The sequence below is a fragment of the Phyllobates terribilis genome, unplaced genomic scaffold (assembly GCF_046119375.1).
Source record: "Phyllobates terribilis strain yellow unplaced genomic scaffold, ASM4611937v1 Scaffold_7__3_contigs__length_470593459, whole genome shotgun sequence".
Lineage (NCBI taxonomy): Eukaryota > Metazoa > Chordata > Amphibia > Anura > Dendrobatidae > Phyllobates > Phyllobates terribilis.
In genome coordinates, this window is record NW_027362767.1 from 85,787,215 (window position 1) to 85,804,118 (window position 16,904).

At 42.8% G+C, this 16,904-nt stretch overlaps 1 protein-coding gene across 6 annotated transcripts in view; it reads right to left on the reverse strand.

The window, feature by feature from the left end:
• Window positions 1–16,904, reverse strand: part of CAPN3 (calpain 3) — a 210,998-nt gene that overhangs the window by 14,261 nt on the left and 179,833 nt on the right. For 5 of the 6 annotated variants that reach the window (XM_073638927.1, XM_073638926.1, XM_073638928.1 and 2 more), the window contains 3 exons: window positions 9,859–9,972; window positions 7,129–7,203; window positions 1,886–1,943 (listed from right to left, as the gene is read on the reverse strand). In XM_073638927.1, the coding sequence (XP_073495028.1) occupies window positions 1,886–1,943; window positions 7,129–7,203; window positions 9,859–9,972 (247 nt within the window). The remainder of the gene's footprint in view (window positions 1–1,885; window positions 1,944–7,128; window positions 7,204–9,858; window positions 9,973–16,904) is intronic. The other variant, XM_073638925.1, reaches the window with a different exon arrangement.

Consider the following 16,904-nt stretch of genomic DNA (forward strand, 5'->3'; position numbering starts at 1 on the left):
TCATGGTGTCTGGACAAGAGGAAGAAAAGAAAGAGAACGACTCCAGAGACGTCACCTATAAGGTACCTGGATGTAATTATTTGTGATATTGACTGATTCTCATATTTTTATTTATGTTCAGCGCATTAAAGGGGTTGTCCAAGATTGTGATGAGTCTGCAGTCATTGTATGTGATTGCAGGCTTCTGAATACTCACTGCACGCTGTCGGGATTCTCTTGTGCCGGCGATTTGCACACATGTGGTCACGTGCCGACTAGGCATGTGTGGCTTCAAATCAATGAAATTGAATTGAGCGAGGCCAGACAAGTCTAGTCGGAATGTGGCTAGAGGTATACAAATCGCACACTTATGCAAGGGAGAATCCTAAAAGCGTGCAGTGCATACTCTATGAGAATTCAGAAGCCTGCAGTCACATAGAGTGACTGCAGACTTCCGTCTCAAATCTGGACAAGCCCTTTAATTATAAATTAAAGCCATGTAGCCAATCCTAACAGTGTGTAATATACTCACTGTCAGGATTCAGCTCTGCTTGCAGGTTGCAGCAGTCATTACATGGCCATTTCACTCATATGCGATTTTCATACTTACGGTCACGTGACAAAGAGCTTCTCTTCCTAATTCTCTCAATGTGCAGTGAAAAGCTGCGAGAAGGAGGGAGAGCAGCTCATCGGTATGTGACTAAGTGTGCAAATCACATATGTGCTTGGTGGGGGGGGGGGGGGGGGGGGGGGGGGCAAACTGAATTCTTGCCCTGGGTGCCAGAAAACCTAGATACTCCTGCAATAAGTGATACATCACTGGAATCAGAATCTCTTTCTCTACATTATGCTGCTCCCAGGTTAGGTGGCAAAAACCCAAATGACAAATTCCCTTTAAAAGGAGGATATTTCGGATGACTACTAGTGCCATCCGTCAATCATAGGCTAATATGGGATCCATCTAACGGATAGTGAGCTTTTCATGAAATATCTGCAGTTTGTTGTAAATATTGCCCTTAGCCTATAATAGCAACAGATTGTTACACACATGCTGTTAGGTTCAGATAGGGCGAGACAGGTTACATGAATTCTTAGGAATCCTGGGGGAACCGTTACTTAGGGCGACCATAGATCATGTGCTGCAGCTTCTCTCAGGCATACAGGGGTATTGACCCTCAGGCACAGACACGTAGGTTGTTTCACTTGCTGACCAGACACACTTGACAAGAGTTCTCATAAACGGTAGAACAGTAGCTTTTAATAAAAAGCCGCGCAGCCCGTGCAAGTTAAGTCTTATGAGCAACAGGCTCCAGTGACAAACAGTACAGTTTCCTTAGCAGCACAGCAGTTTACAGTCTTCCTAGTAGTACAGGGCAGCACAGTTCTAATGCAAAGGCACATTAATGAACACAGCATTCTTTACAGCACAGTGAGATGGAGGGGGGGGGGGTTTGCTGAGGGAGATGATCCCTGTGACACCATTTCTTCCAGTCCTTATCTTTCTGCTTGACAATACTCTACACTGTTAGTTCAGGAACTCTACCTGACCTGTGCTTAGATTCACTCCTGACTTGAATCATTTTCACTTGCACACTTTACACATCAGAAGATTGCAAAAATGAAAGCTATATAGTAGTATAGTAGATTGAATATACCGTAGTCTTCATACTTGAAAAATCAAGTAATAGTTACTTTACCGTTCCACAGACCTTCAATAGTTTCAAGCCGATCTAATGATGAACAATGCTCCTTGTATTCACACCATGCAGAAAAGCACAGAATGCTAGAAAATGTGATGCCGCCAAAATTCATATGTGCCCTATAGTTTCAAGTTTAATTCTACCACACCAAGCGGGATCTACTTGTGCATTAGTTTTAAGGAAAATACAATGAAAAAATCACTTACGTTTGTTAACGACTCTGTTCAGGACAGATTGCAGTTCATCGGCGCTAATTTCCATATCCTGGAACAGAAGCAAAGAGTATAGTGAGTAAAATGTGTTCTCAGTATTAGAGGGGTTATTGCCATTGCATAAACTGATGAAATGGGTGCAGTCTGATAATTCCCACCAGCCTGATAGACTACAGCAGAGACGTATCTAAAAAGGGGGCAGCTGGGGCATGTGCCATGGGTGCAGCCGGCAGAGGGGCACAGTCAGGCCGCCTAATGCAACGGTCCGAAGTGTCTCCCTCAGCAGCTGCACTCTGCCGCCCCCCCGGACTGACAGTCGGCTCAGAGAAGCTGCAGCGCTCCGACTCCCAGTGTTCAATTGTACTTGGCCTCGCGTCCTTCAGACACAAGTACAATTGGAGCTCTGACTGTTGGGTAAGAGCGACGCCAGCAGTGTGATCAGGTCATGTGATCATGCTGCTGACGTCAGTCTCCGGAGCAGCAGAAAGAGGCGCAAACGGTGTTAAGTGGAGCTGAAGATGGGGGTTAGTTACTGCAGGGGGATGTATTTACTGCTTGGGGGGTGTATTTACTGTGTGTGTGGAGGGTGTTTACTGCGTGTGTGTGGGTGATTTAGTGTAACGGGATGATTTGAGGACACAAATTTGGGGAGCAAAGCGGGGACAGGTGCAGACACAATATGAGGAGCAGGAGAAATTTGAAGACAATATGAGGAACAAGGGGTGAGATGGGGGGATGGGTGCCACCACAGTATGAAAAGAGAAAATGTATGCAGACACAGTGTGGGGAGCGAGGGTGATGGGATGAGTGCAGACACTGTATGGGGAGTCGTGGGGGGGGATATGTGAGGAGGCAGTATGGAAAGTGAGAGGTTAAATGTGTGAGATTATTGAGGGGAATAACGTGAGGAGACAGTATGGGGAAGAAAAGTGTGAGTGGGCACAGAATAGAGACTGAGTAGTGTGGGGGATAACATGGGGGAACAGTGTAAGGGCACAGCCAGGAAGGGACAGTATGCCAAGGAGGGGGAATATAGTGAGGGGCAATTATTTATTCACGGGCTCAGTGTAGGGAAGATATTTTTATTCAGGATCATTATAATGACACTGCATTAACTTTAAGGGTATCATGTGGGGATGTGCTGGAGAGGATGGAAGTCTGCAGAGATGAGAGACTGCAGACTTTCATCTCAAACCCCGACAAGCCCTTTAATTATAAAATAAAGCCCTGTAGCCAATCCTAACAGCGTGTAATATACTCACTGTCAGGATTCAGCTCTGCTTGCGGGTTCCAGCAGTCATCACATGGCCACTTCACTCATAAGCGATTTTTAATCTCACGGTCATGTGACAACGAGCTTTTCTTCCTGCTTCGCTCAGTTTTTAACTGAACATTGACAGAATTAGGGAGAGCAGTTTGTTGGCACGTAACTGCAAATCGCATATGTGCTTGGGGGAAGTGGGTCAAACTGAATTCTTGCCCCAGGTGCCATAAAGATTAGATGCTCCTCTGGACTATAGGAGCCACATTCCCCTGATTGGGGGCAGAGGGTTACCAGTAATGATGAAGCCCTAAATCAGCACTGTCGTCCCTTCACACTCAACACCAATGTGGGTCCCAAAGCACAGAAACCCACTTATAATATGATGGCATATCGTAGGGTCATACTATTGCCTTTGTAAGGTGGGGAAAACCTTTTAAAGAGACGATGTCAGCAGATTTTCGCTATGTAATGCAAGAGCAGCAGGATGTAGGGGCAGAGAGCCTGATTCCAGCGATGTCTCACTTACTGGGCTGCTTAGCGCAGTTTTGATAGAATCTCTGTTTTCTCTACTGTAGCTGTGGCAGAGCTATGAATGCTGAGCTATGTATAACCCCGCCCACACCTCTGATTGGCAGCATTCTGACAATGTATTGTGTACATAGGAAGCTGCCAATCAGCGATGAGGGCGGGGTTACACAGATTAGCTGGACTGCCTTACACATGACACCTAGTCCTGCAGTTATAATCTCCTGCTGATAAAACACTGATTGTGCTGAAACTACAGCAAGCTACTGAGTAAGTGACACATCCCTGAAATCAGGTTCCCTGCCTCTACATTAGGCAGTGCTGTGCTCAGATTAAATCGCAAAAACCTACTGACAGATTCCTTTGAACCCCTTCCCAATATAGGATGTAATAGTACATCCTACGTACTGAAGCTGAGCTTGCACAATACCCAGTAGATGCCTGTAACAGGAGCGATTGTTGCTGTTTAACCATCTAAATGTTGCTGTTTATCACTGATATTAAGTGATGTAATTTCCAGATCTTGCATGAGCTTCCATCAGCCCCTATGACACAATCACGGAATGCCGATGAGTTGCTGAAAGACCAAATATATATACAGGGTGGTCCAAAAGTAGGTGGCCAGAAAATAATAACATTTATTTTGATTTATATATAAAATTATATTTACTAACACAAGCATAACATTGACAATTAAATTGTATTCTGAACAATAATACAAAAGCCCTTAAATTATATCACCGCAGGTGCTCAAACTGTTTTCCATTACAATTTGCACAGCTTTGAAGTCGCCTCTTACGCTTCCACAAACTTTTTTGCACAAGTCTCTTTGGGTATTAATTTCTTGAAATGCATCTCTTATGTAATTTTTCAAATCACTGACACTTTTTGGTTTTCGACTATGAACTTTGTCCTTGAGTACTCCCCAAAAGAAAAAATCCATTGGGGTCAAGTCTGGTGAACGTGCCGGCCAATCAAGTGGGCCTCTTTGGCCAATCCATTTATTAGGAAATGTTTCAAGATACTCGCGGACTACTCTTGAATAATGTGGAGGGGCCCCATCTTGTTGGAAATAAAGGTCATTTGAATTAGGCTGTTGCTGTAACTGGGGAACAACTTGATTCATTAGAATTTCGAGATACTTATCTCCTGTGACTGTTCCATCAAAAAATATTGGTCCTAAAACACCAAAACTTGAAATACCACCCCAAACATTGACACCAGGCTCATTTAGTTGTTGCTCTAATGTTAAATGCACGTTCTCATTATACCAGTAAATACAATTATGTCTGTTAATATGGCTGGATAATTTGAAAGAAGCTTCATCACTCCACATAATGTTATCTAAAATTACTGGATTTTCTTCAATTTCGTTAAGCATAATCTCACTAAATTGCAGCCGCCGGTCTGGATCACCCTCCAATAAACCATGAATCAGACGTGGACGATAAGCTTTCCACCGAATAGATTTCAGGATTCGCATGATAGAAGCTCGTGAAATTCCCAATTCCAAAGAGGCTCTTCTGTGGACTTTTTTGGACTCTGAACAAATGTTTCAGCAACAAGTTGTTTATTATCTTCTGTACAGACTGTTTTGGGTCGACCAGTTTTTGGAGCATTAGGGATTGAGCCAGTGGCATTGAATTTGTCACGAATGCGGTAAATGGTTTGTCTCCTTGGGGCTTGAGTACCAAATGTTTCAACCCAATTTGCTCTAACTGTTTCAGCATTTTGAGATTTCCAATACTCTGTTAAAATCCATTTTCTTTGATCTGTATTTAAATTATTTGCCATTATGTGTTATCTGAATTATCTGAAAAGAAAACAGATTTGGGGGAGATCTATCTGTGAAAACTAGATTTGTGAAACTGGCTCAGCTGCCCTTAGCAACCAATCAGATTCCACCTTTCATTTTCCAAAGAGTCTGTGAGGAACGAAAAGTGGAATCTGCTTGGTTGCTAAGGGTTAACTGAGCCAGTTTCACTTTACACCATGTTTGATAAATCTCCCCCTTCATAACCTTATTAGGCTATGTGCCCACGATGCAGAAATGCTCTGGATTTTTTCCTGAGCGTTTCTGCATCTCCCTGGCAGAAAAAACGCATGCAGATTGTACATGCGGATTGTACATGCGGATTGTACATGCAGATTGTACATGCGGATTGTACATGCGTTTTTCCTGCCAGGGACATGCGGATGTGAAGCGTTCTTCACATGTATTTCCGCATGCGGGTTGACAAGCGCTTTCCAAGCGATTTTAGCATCACTTGGAAAGTGCTTGACAACTTGGTCACACGATATAAATCCATGCAAACGGCATGGATTTATATAGTGTGACCGTAAAGAATGGTTAAAAATAAAAAAATAAATATATACTTACCTTCTGATGGCCCCCGCAGTCTTTATTCGCTCCGTCCTGGCTGCCGGCAGCTCGCGGTACACTGGAGGACCTGCCGTCACATAACTAAATGACGTTAGCACAGGTCCTTCAGTCCACCGCGATCTGCCGGAAAAGCCAAGACAAGGACACCGGGGGCCATCAGAAGGTAAATATAATATTTATTTTTTATTTTATTCTTTTTTTTTTTACAGGTACTATGGTACCCGGGTCCGGAGGAGAGTCTCCTCTTCTTCAAACCCGGGTACCATCCGCACATTGAACCGCTTGGATTCTGCATATACATATACAGTGATGCATAATCCATGCGTTCCAATGGAAGTCAATGGCGGCGAAAACGCAGCGCTTCCGCAAAATAATTGGTAGCGCTGCAGTTTTTTCCGCAATGATAATCCGCAGCGGAAATTTCCACAGTATGTGCACAGCACATGCGGATTATCATTGGGGAACATTGCAGGCCTACTACCAAGTGTTTTTTTAAGCATTTCTGCAGCGGAATTGCCGCTGCGGAAACGGTTAAAAAACGCATCGTGGGCACACAGCCTTACCCTTTCTGTCCACCTACGTTTGGACAACCCTGTATATATTTTTTATATAAATCTTAGATTTTATATTTCACCACTTTAACAAAAATGATGCTAGTTTGGTATCGCTGTAAACGGACAGACCCTTCAGAATCATGTTGCCAGATAATTTTTATTGCACAAAAAATGAAGTTTAAAAAAAAAAAATTGTAGAATTTTTTTTTTTTCCTCATTTTACTTGGATGTTTTTTCCATTTTCATTATATAGTAAAGTAAATTCATTTAAAATTACAACTAGTCCCAGTAAAAAAAAACTAGCCCTAATATGACTGTCAACAAAAGAAAGGGTATGGTTCTTGAAAGAAGAACGAAAAAACAAAAATTGGTGGCTGTGAAAAGGGGTTGTTCCTTGGATGGCACCATGTCCTAAGTGTGAATGACGCTTTCCCTGTAGCCCCCTCCCCTTCCCCACTCCTGCTTTCTTAGAAACAGCTTTAGCATTTTATAGTAAAGTGATCGTACTCACGTCTCCTGCAATCTGCTTAAATATGTTCCTGAATTGCTTCTCCTCTTCACTCTCTTTATCAGTGTTACCAGGGGTCTATAAGACACATAAAAAGGTGGCTCAGTGGCTATTATCAGGTTCATTTCTATAAAATAGTGACATCTTTTATTCATTTCCTTTGCGGTTTTAACATGTAAAGCAATAAATTCTACAGGATAAATCACATACACTGTTTACAAAAGCAACTTCCTTTTCCCCATAATATCACAGGTTTAATAGGTAACAGGATTCCTTCTCCTTTGAGACATTTTGATTTTTTAATACATAGGAGTGACAACACTGACCACATGATTTAAACCAATGGATTTTAAAGGGAATCTGTCACCAGGTTTTTGCTACTCCATCAGAGAGCAGCATGGTGTAGGGGCAGTGACACAGATTCCAGTGATGTATCACTTACTGAGCTGCTCACTATAGTTTTGATAAAATCCCTATTTTATCTGCTTCTGATCTACCAGCTCTCTAAATAACCCCATCCACATCACTGATTGACAGCTTTCCGTGTACACTGTGCATAGGCAGAAAGCTTCCAATGAGTGGTGGGGGTGGGGTTATACAGAGCACATGAATATGGAGGACTACAAAGGAGCAGGTTTACTAGTCCTCTAGTAATAAAATCTCAGTTTTATCACCAGGAGATTATCAAAACTACAGCAAGAAGCCCAGTAAGTGACACATCACTGGAATCAGGGTCGCTTTCTCTATATTATGCTGCTCTCAAATTAGCAAAAATCTGGTGACAGATTCTCTTTAAAGGGGTTGCCAGTCATAGAAAAAAAAAGGATCCCCTTTTTCATACCCAGAAACATCATTTTGTCACGGGTTAAACATATCTGATTACAGTGCAGATGTAATTGGATGGTATTGGCAGTGCTCATCTTCCTATTTAGGCTGCATCTATGAAGTTGGTTTCTTAATCACTGAGCACATGTGCCGGATCTACTCAACAAATGCAAACGGGTGAGCTACCATTTAGTTCCTTGTATATTACAATGTATTATTTCCAAACAATGAGCAAAAATACAATATTAAACAGATAAAACTTTTAAAATTCTAGACAAAAATATACTTAAATAAGAGGTCCTATTTCTATAGGAAATTGTGCAGGGAAGGATAATGGTTATCTAAAGATGGTGGAAAGTCCAGCTGGACACACTAGTGTACCTGATAGGATATGGGATAACTTAGCTCTGGAGATCACCAAACCTGGCTGGAGTGGAGGTCAGGCATGGGCACCTCCACTCTATTTTTTCCCTATGGGACTGCCGGAGATAACAAGCGGTGATATCGGCAGTCCAGTAGAGGAGGAGTGGAGCAGAGGTGCGCAGGCTTGACCTTTGCTCCATTCAGTTAGGGTCTGCAGAACCCCCATTTAAGAACACTGGGAGTCCAAGCAGTTGGACCACAAATTCAAAATAAGTTACCAGGGGAGAACTTAACAATTTGGTCAAGACCCTTTACAGGAAACAAGGTCCCAAGCCTATATTATATGGTCAGTCAATACCTCCTCCCAACAGAGGAAGTGGCTTTCCTAAAAAGTTCTACTATAACAATTATCACCATGCTCATATAATCCTTAGCTTTATTTAGTCACGATATGAAGGACGTGACAAAAATGTTAGCTGAGAGCAGAAATTTGATTTCTTTTCCCCAAGTGGGAAGTGTTTCTTCAAGTGATCAAAATATTAGACATATACTAACACATAGTCCATTTACTAAATATATACAAGTAGCTATAGACTGGTGAGAAAGCCAGCCCTAAAAATATAAAGAAGCAGCCATCACTGCTATCCACATTATGCCAGAAGAGAATTCCATGACCAAGCATGGACAGGGCTAATTTGGGGACTGACATCGATTGGGCTTCTCTGGAAAGGTTTTTTGCAATTTTTTTTAAAGTCATGAACCACACTCCCAGTACCCAATTTATCACATAGGGTGTACTCTTAAATCCATTAAAATTTAAAAAGGGGGTCAGACATTGGTGAATAAATCTATTTGCCAATTACTTGGCCCTATTTCTAGGATTAGTTTTCAGAGACATATCTTTAATCTAGTCAGCCAATATTCAGAGTACAATAAATCAATAAAGTAAAAAAAATAGAAAAATGACTATATTTTGCTAAAATTACTTAGACATTGATGACCTTTCCAGAGGATACGTCATCAACATATAAGTTGGAGTCTGACACCAAGCACCCCCACTGATCAGCTGTTTGCATATCATGTAAACATTGCAGCCAGAAAAGCATAGCGCCATACTCTTTGTAGTGACTGTTGTTGGCTACTGCAGCTCAGGAGGGGGGTGGGGGGGCTCTCAGGTGTAAAAGACCCACCGATCTAATAATGACCTATCCATAGGATAGCCGTAGTAGACAACCACTTTACTCTGTTGTTTAATTGCTTATTAGAGAACTTGAATATACTAGTAAATATTACATTAGATGAAATGGCAAAAAAAACCTACAGAAACTATTGTAAAAATATATAGACAAAACCAAAATAAAGCAATCAGAGTATACCCCCATTCAATAAACCTTATGAGATCAGATCTTGTTCTCCATGTGTTGGGTAAGAAAATATGGAGACACATAAGACATTTAGGTATTACACTACCACTCAATATGGCTAGCCTGGATTACAGTCTTGCCCAGCAATGGCATACATCAGAATGAGAGAAGGCACAATGACCTGATTTTTTTTCTCTTTTTGCTCCGCTCCCTTTTTTTTCTTCTCTTCATCAGACACTTCGTCCACACTCAACTCCTTATTGCTGTTTGATCTGTCCGATACAAAGATGATTGGCTGGAAAGGGGGGGAGGAGAGGGGCGAGAGGGAAAGAGAGGGACTGGTTACAAAATGGAATACTAGAAGGCGCCTGATTTTAACCATTCTGTAACGGCTCTAGAAATGTTTTCTACTACACGATTAATATCGCAGAAAGATGTCTGATCAATATATTCAGAAAGGTGATCTGTGTTTGGGATGGTCCCCCCCCCCCCACAATAAGTGGATTCATTAAGGACAGCCTATTTGGGATATAGAAGCCTCCATTAGCTCACTGTAGCAAATGAAAGGAAATAGTAAAAAAAATGCAATAAAGGAGGACATCACGTATCAGTCTAAAATCGTAGTGCTTCAGCTAATTGGAGGAAATAGGGGTGGACTTTCAATTAACATGTTTAAAGGGAATATGTCAGCTTGGAAATTCTGTGCAATTTAAGGGCTTATAGAGCAGGAGAAGCTGAACAGATTAAAGGGGTTGTCCAGGCTTGGGGCTGCTCAAGTATGCGGTCACTCTAGGCTTGTGAATCCTTACAGTGCACACAGTGCTGCTGCGAGCGGGCGGCCATGTGATCGCATGATCTGCATACTTCTGGCCACATTCCGACTAGACGTGGCCGGCATTGCTCAATTCACTTGTATTGAGTGAGGTTGCTCAAGACTAGTTGGCATGTGAACGCATGTATGCACTGTTAGGATTTACAAGTCTGCAGTCACATTGAATGATTGCAAACTTGAAACCCAAGCCTGGACAACCCCTTTCATATTTAGGATTGTGGGAAAAGATCTGGTATAACTTATATGTTAATGCTCATTCTGGGTTTAGGAGTCCAATGGGCGGTCCAAGTAAATTTTTACCCACAGACCTATATGTTATGCTCAATCATGCTGCTGGCAGATCATACGCCATGTTCATGGTGACATGCTCCCTTTAATTCTGAACCACCTTTTAAAACATTCTAGATTTAGCATCTTCATAAAAAAAATTAGTAGCTTCCCGATCTTCAATCAAGAAAGATCCACACATTGCAAATTTGTTGCAGAAATTTCTGAAAATATTCCATACATATAATTGGAGTTTGGATTGAATGCATGCACTTGCTGTAGAAACAAACTCAAAGATGAGTGGAATCGATTTTCAGCTACAAAATTGCCACGTGTGAACTTATCCACGTTTTCTTCCAGTTTCTAAAACTACTTTCTGCTCGATTTCGAAGAACAGAGAGTCACACATTCAGTAAGCTCAGACATCAGACTCATGACTGACTAATTCCAAGTAGGAAACAGCAACATTTTTACTTTAAGGGCAGTCCAGTTGAAGGAATGTTTCTTTAAAGGGCTCAGATTGGTATAAAATAGGTAAAGAATTGATACTCGTGCTCAGATCAGTGAAGGGGAGTATAATTTATATTCCTATTGTAAACGCTGTATTCAATTCTCCTAGTGGAGGAATCCTGCATTATATGGCATCTGATGGGGCTCGCTATGATTTATTTAAAAAAAAAAAAAGCAGGCAAAATTAGCTAGAGCCCACATTAGTCTATGATCTCCCCAATCATGCTATGAAATAAGATACAAGAACACGTTATCTTGATATTTTCATAGATGCAAAAAAATCAAACTGCATGCAAAAAGAGGAGAAGCACTCAAAGCCAGAGCATTCAATGTATGTACCAAACAGATGTACAAAGACACACCATTGCTGGGCAAGATCTCATGCTTTTAGTAAAGGAGAAGATCAAGTCTCCACTGCAAACCAGAATAAAGTGTAGTAGTTTTCATACAAACAGTATATACAATTCATAAGTCCATGTTGTAATAAAAGGTACAGAGCATGAATTTTTAAATGCCAAGCACAAGAGCAACATCCAATATATCAAACCTAACATGTATTTGCCTGACGTAGATTTAAAAGGGATTGTCTAGTTTAAACAACCCAATATTACATATATTGTTAGACAGCTTTAAAGGGACAGTCAACACAGAATGACTGTTCAAAACAAGTACAGGCGCTCGGTGCACCCTTGGCATGGCAACTCATGTAAGTGCACCTGCTTGTTTTCCCTCTATCTCCACTTTTCTTTGGCTCTATGAAGCCAGAGCTGTCAAACAAAGAAGGGTGAATGTGGTGGAAATAGAGGGAAAACAAGCATGTGGGAAGGTGCACTTAAATGTTTGGCCACACCAAGGGTGCACTGAGAACCTTGTACTTGGTTTGAACAGTGATTCTGTACTGACAGAGTCCCTTTAAGTGCACCTTCCTACCTACTTGTTTTCCCTCCATATCCATCCCCTCTTCTTTGATTGATATAGAGACAGAAAAGGGTGGAGCTAGATGGAAAACAAATAGGTGGGAAGGTGCACTGAAGTGCTCGGCCACGCCAAGGGTGCATCGAGCGCCTATTTGAACAGTCATTCTGCGCTGACAGACTTTGTTAAAATGCCTATCCACTTGAAAAAAATACATTTGGATGGGTTTAACATATAAACATATACAACTTACTAATAGACTTAAATTAAGAAGGGTGTCCCTATCTATAGGGAATGTCCTGTGTCGGCACATTATAAGTAATGGAGTTTTTCCGATTGTTCATTTTCAGCTGGCCACCTTTTCTGCATCCAATGCATAAAGAGACAAGGGGGTGACTTACCCATTGAAATGAGCTGGAGGTGCACCCAATGCCCCTTCCACAGCTATAGATGTACTAATGTACATGGGTTCTAACCATGCTTCTGCAGAGCACACAGGTTGCAAATACTAGGTTTTTTTTTTCCATGTACCAGTTTGTTTTATTGTATAGTGTTTCAGACACAGAAAAATTACCTAAAATATAAATTGCACTACAAGACAGGTTAGTGTTTAAGTCTGAAATGAACAACAAGGGCAAGTGTGCTGGGCATTACTGAGGACGCCAGGTGCTCTTTCTATAGTATATGTGATCTCGCAGGTAACGACCTCAACAGCTTGCAAGTTGCATCGTAACCACATTCACTACAATTAGTGTCTCAATATTGAGATCTTATGTCATGGTACTACGAGGCGCCATGTAACCCCTAGCCTAGGGCGGCAACTATGGCTTATGGTTAATCTCCCGCTTCACAACATTTTATCCATTGTCCTGTATCTAGAGATCTAAGAGCTGTTCCCGCCATAGAATGGTCTCTATTCCAGCATCCACTGGTCACATTATGTATCCTCAGCTTGTAGGCATTTATACAGAAGACCGATGCCACCACCTGATATGGGCTGTGACATGGATAAAGGGGCAGGGCGCTCCTTTATTTCTGCAGTCACATTATGAAGTGGTCCCATGTTCTTTACAGGACCACAACAATTTATCTCTCTGTAAATATCTATAATATTCAATATAGGATGTACCAGTATGGAAAAAACAATGACGAGCTGTGAGCGTAGAGGCAACTTGGGCTGTCCTGAGCTTCTCACTATGGAAGGAGCTGAACAAAGGCATTTAATTAGGGCTGACTGAATTCTGCTTATGGGTCGCTGATCTTCGCATCATTTGTTGCTGTGTGATTACTTTTCAGATGACTGTAAGACTTAAGAGCTTTGCACAATGAATACAGTGGCAGGTTTGGCAGTAGTCAGCAGATACATCTAAATCACTCATCCAAATGTAATTTTCAGACTGTAACGTGGATGTCCGCGCTGGAGCACAACTGAGTCCTTTTTTAAAAAATATATTAAAAATTATCAGCAGAGAGGTTTGAACTTATCATAAGAGCAGTTTCAGCTTAGTTTTTTGTGATCTAGAGCTCCAAATCTCCTACATAGGTTGACCTATACTTAAGAATACCAATTTGTCCACCGGCAGCCACCACTGAGGATTAGGAGGTTACTTACTGTGTACTATTATACGTTAAAAGTTTAGCTCAAAACTCTAGCACCTCTGGTGTTCTGGGCATGCACAGTGCTTAAAAAAATGGCATATGACCATCTGTTATGATCCATTTCCCATAGCCTTCAATGTAAAAAAATAAAAAATAAAAAAAAATGGATATCTGTTTTATGGACATTCACAAGAGTTAGCAAACTTCACTTTTTGATCCAGCTAAAAACCAGTGGATTGCAGTGAAACCAAAGAAATTTTAGGACATTTTTGTCAAATGAATGGATCCTGTACTGGATCATGTTATTTACATTTTTATCGACTCACAAATAGGGAAATAGCTACTGGACATGTGAACAGAGCCTAAAGCTACATTTACACTGAAAGATGATCGTGAACAAGCATTCTTAATCTTAAAGGGGTTGTCCAGGTTTGGCAGTAGTCTTGAGCAAGGCCGTGCACGTCTAGTCGGAATGTGGCTGGGATTATGCATACTGAATACTTGTGGTCACATGACTGTCCACTCCCAATGTCGGCTAATACTGACCACACGCCTTGCGTGCTGTGAGGATTCAAAATATGACTGCAGACTTTCGTATGAAACCAGTTCAAGGACGTGGACAGTACTGTCATGTCCCTGCCCCTGAAGACAAGAATTGTGTAATGTGAATAGTGTCATGCATTTTTATACATGTATTGAGTCATGTGAAGTGTAAAATATGTCCTGCGGTTTTTCAGTGTATATTGTGTAGTAAGTGATACAATGTGAACTGCCATGTACTGTGGCATGGTAATTAATGATGAGCGAGCATGCTCGCTACTGCTCGGTGCTCGCTCGAGCATCTCACTGCTCGAGATGCTCGGCGCTCGCCGAGTATTTCTTGGTTGCTTGGGCGGGAACTCGGGTCCCCTCCCTGCATGTTTGGCGCTCTTTAGAGAGCCAATGAACATGCAGGGATTGCCTGCCATGCACTGTAATGCCATAGCCATGTTGGTTGTGGGAATTACAGTGATTGGCTGGCCGCATAGCGTCATCAGGTCTATATCAGACCTGGTGCCGCCATGCTCGTCACAGTCACTCCGGATCAGACAGTGTAGGGAGAGATTTGATCGTGTATTAGGTAGTATAGGGAGAAAAAACGTACATTACACATATCCATCTTAACAAACAGTCCTGCTGAGGACTAATCCATCTGCAGAGATATCAGGCAGGCTGGGTGTATAGGCAGGCAGTGTATATAGCAGACTGCAGTGCATATAGCACAAGAAGCTCCATTCCAATTCTGCCTTCTGCTGTTAGATATTTCTATACAAAGGCCCAGGTCTCAGGGGCCAGGAATACTTTTCTTTGGATCTTAATCCTCATTATTTGCTTAAAAAGCAATCCAGAGAACACAATTTTTTCTGCGCCATTTGCTTGTTGGCACTGCAGAATACAGCCAGGTCCTTTCCATATTAGCGCGCTAGAAATCCAGCTATTTAAAACTGTGTTTTCTCTGTCAAGCGGATCACATATACGTTGTCAGAAAATACTGCCATTTCTGGCCTCCATTAAAAATTTCCTTTAGTGTGTCAGTGAAGCAATTCACACCAGTTTGCTGTTCAAACTAGTTACCTACAGGCCAGGTATTTAAAACTCTGTTTTCTCTATCACATGGATCACATATAAGTTCGCTCAAAACTCCGTAATTTGTAGTGAGCGTGGAAGATACTGTCCTCCATTTAAAATGGGCAAGGCACGTGGCAAGGGATGGGAACTGGACGTGATGGTAATGGTGCATGCAGAGGCCGAGGACAAGGCCGTGGGCAAGCCAAAATTGTGCCACAACAAACACCCACATCTTCTCGCCTGACCTTCCTGTCCCAATTTCTAGGGGACCGCAGCACACCACTATTGAAACCAGAGCAGTGTCAAAAGCTTGTTGGTTGGATAGCGGATAATGCTTCCAGTCACTTATAATGCTTCCAGTCACTTAGCCACCACCACCACCACCCTGTCTTCCACACGGTCAAGTCTCAGTAGCCGTGCGTCTGGACCGCATATTCCTCACCCTGATCCTCCTTCCTCCCACCATGCCGAGTACCCAGAGACAACTGATCCCACACTTAGACACTCTGAAGAGCTGTTCACTTTTCCATTTATAGATTCGGACCTCTCTCCCGGTCCACTTGAAGCGGGGCAAGAGGAGATCGCGTGTAGCGATGCCCAAAAATTTGAGCAGCCAAGGTCACACGAAGGCGACATTGGGAAAGTGTCACAAGAGGTAGACGATGATGAGACACAATTGCCAGAAAGTCAGGAGGAGGACCAGGGTGCGGAAGTGGAAGACGAGGTGGTGGATGATATAGTAACTGACCCAACCTGACAGGAGGACATGCAGAGCGAGGACAGCAGCACACAGGGGGAGGGAGGCAGAGCACCCCAACAGGCAGGAAGAAGCAGTGTGGTGGCTGCAGAAAGAAAGCAGGCAACCGTTCCCCGTAACACCAACACGAAGGAAGTTGCCAGTACAACTGTTAGGTCTTCCCGAGTCTGGTTGTTTTTTAAAGACTCTGACGATAACCCCAAAAAGGCCACTTCCACCACCTGCCAGGCCAGCATCAGCAGGGGTGGCAAACCGACCAGCCTGACCACCACCAGCATGATCAGGCATATGGCAGCAAAGCACCCAACTTTGGGGGCCGAACCCCAGGGTCCAGGAACAATGTCTGCGGGTGGCGCCATTGCTTCTTCCGGTGTTGTGCATGCAAGCCAATCCCCTGTCCATGGTGCATGCGAAGACGCCTCCAGCCCTGCACCTGTCGTTGCACACTCTCAAGTAGCAGCATCAGGAAGCACGTCCTTGTCCCAGCGCAGCGCTCAGTTGTCCATACCCCCAGTCCTTGGAACGCAAGCGCAAATATGCAGCCAACGCCCCACAGGCCACACTACTACATTCTCACATTTCACGACTGCTTGCGCTCGAAATTTTGCCTTTTAGGCTCGTGGAGATGGAAGCATTCCGCAACCTAATGGCGGCGGCCGTCCCTTGGTACTCGGTCCCCAGCCGCCACTATTTCTCCTGGTGTGCCGTCCCCGCATTACACAAGCACGTGTCCCAATTA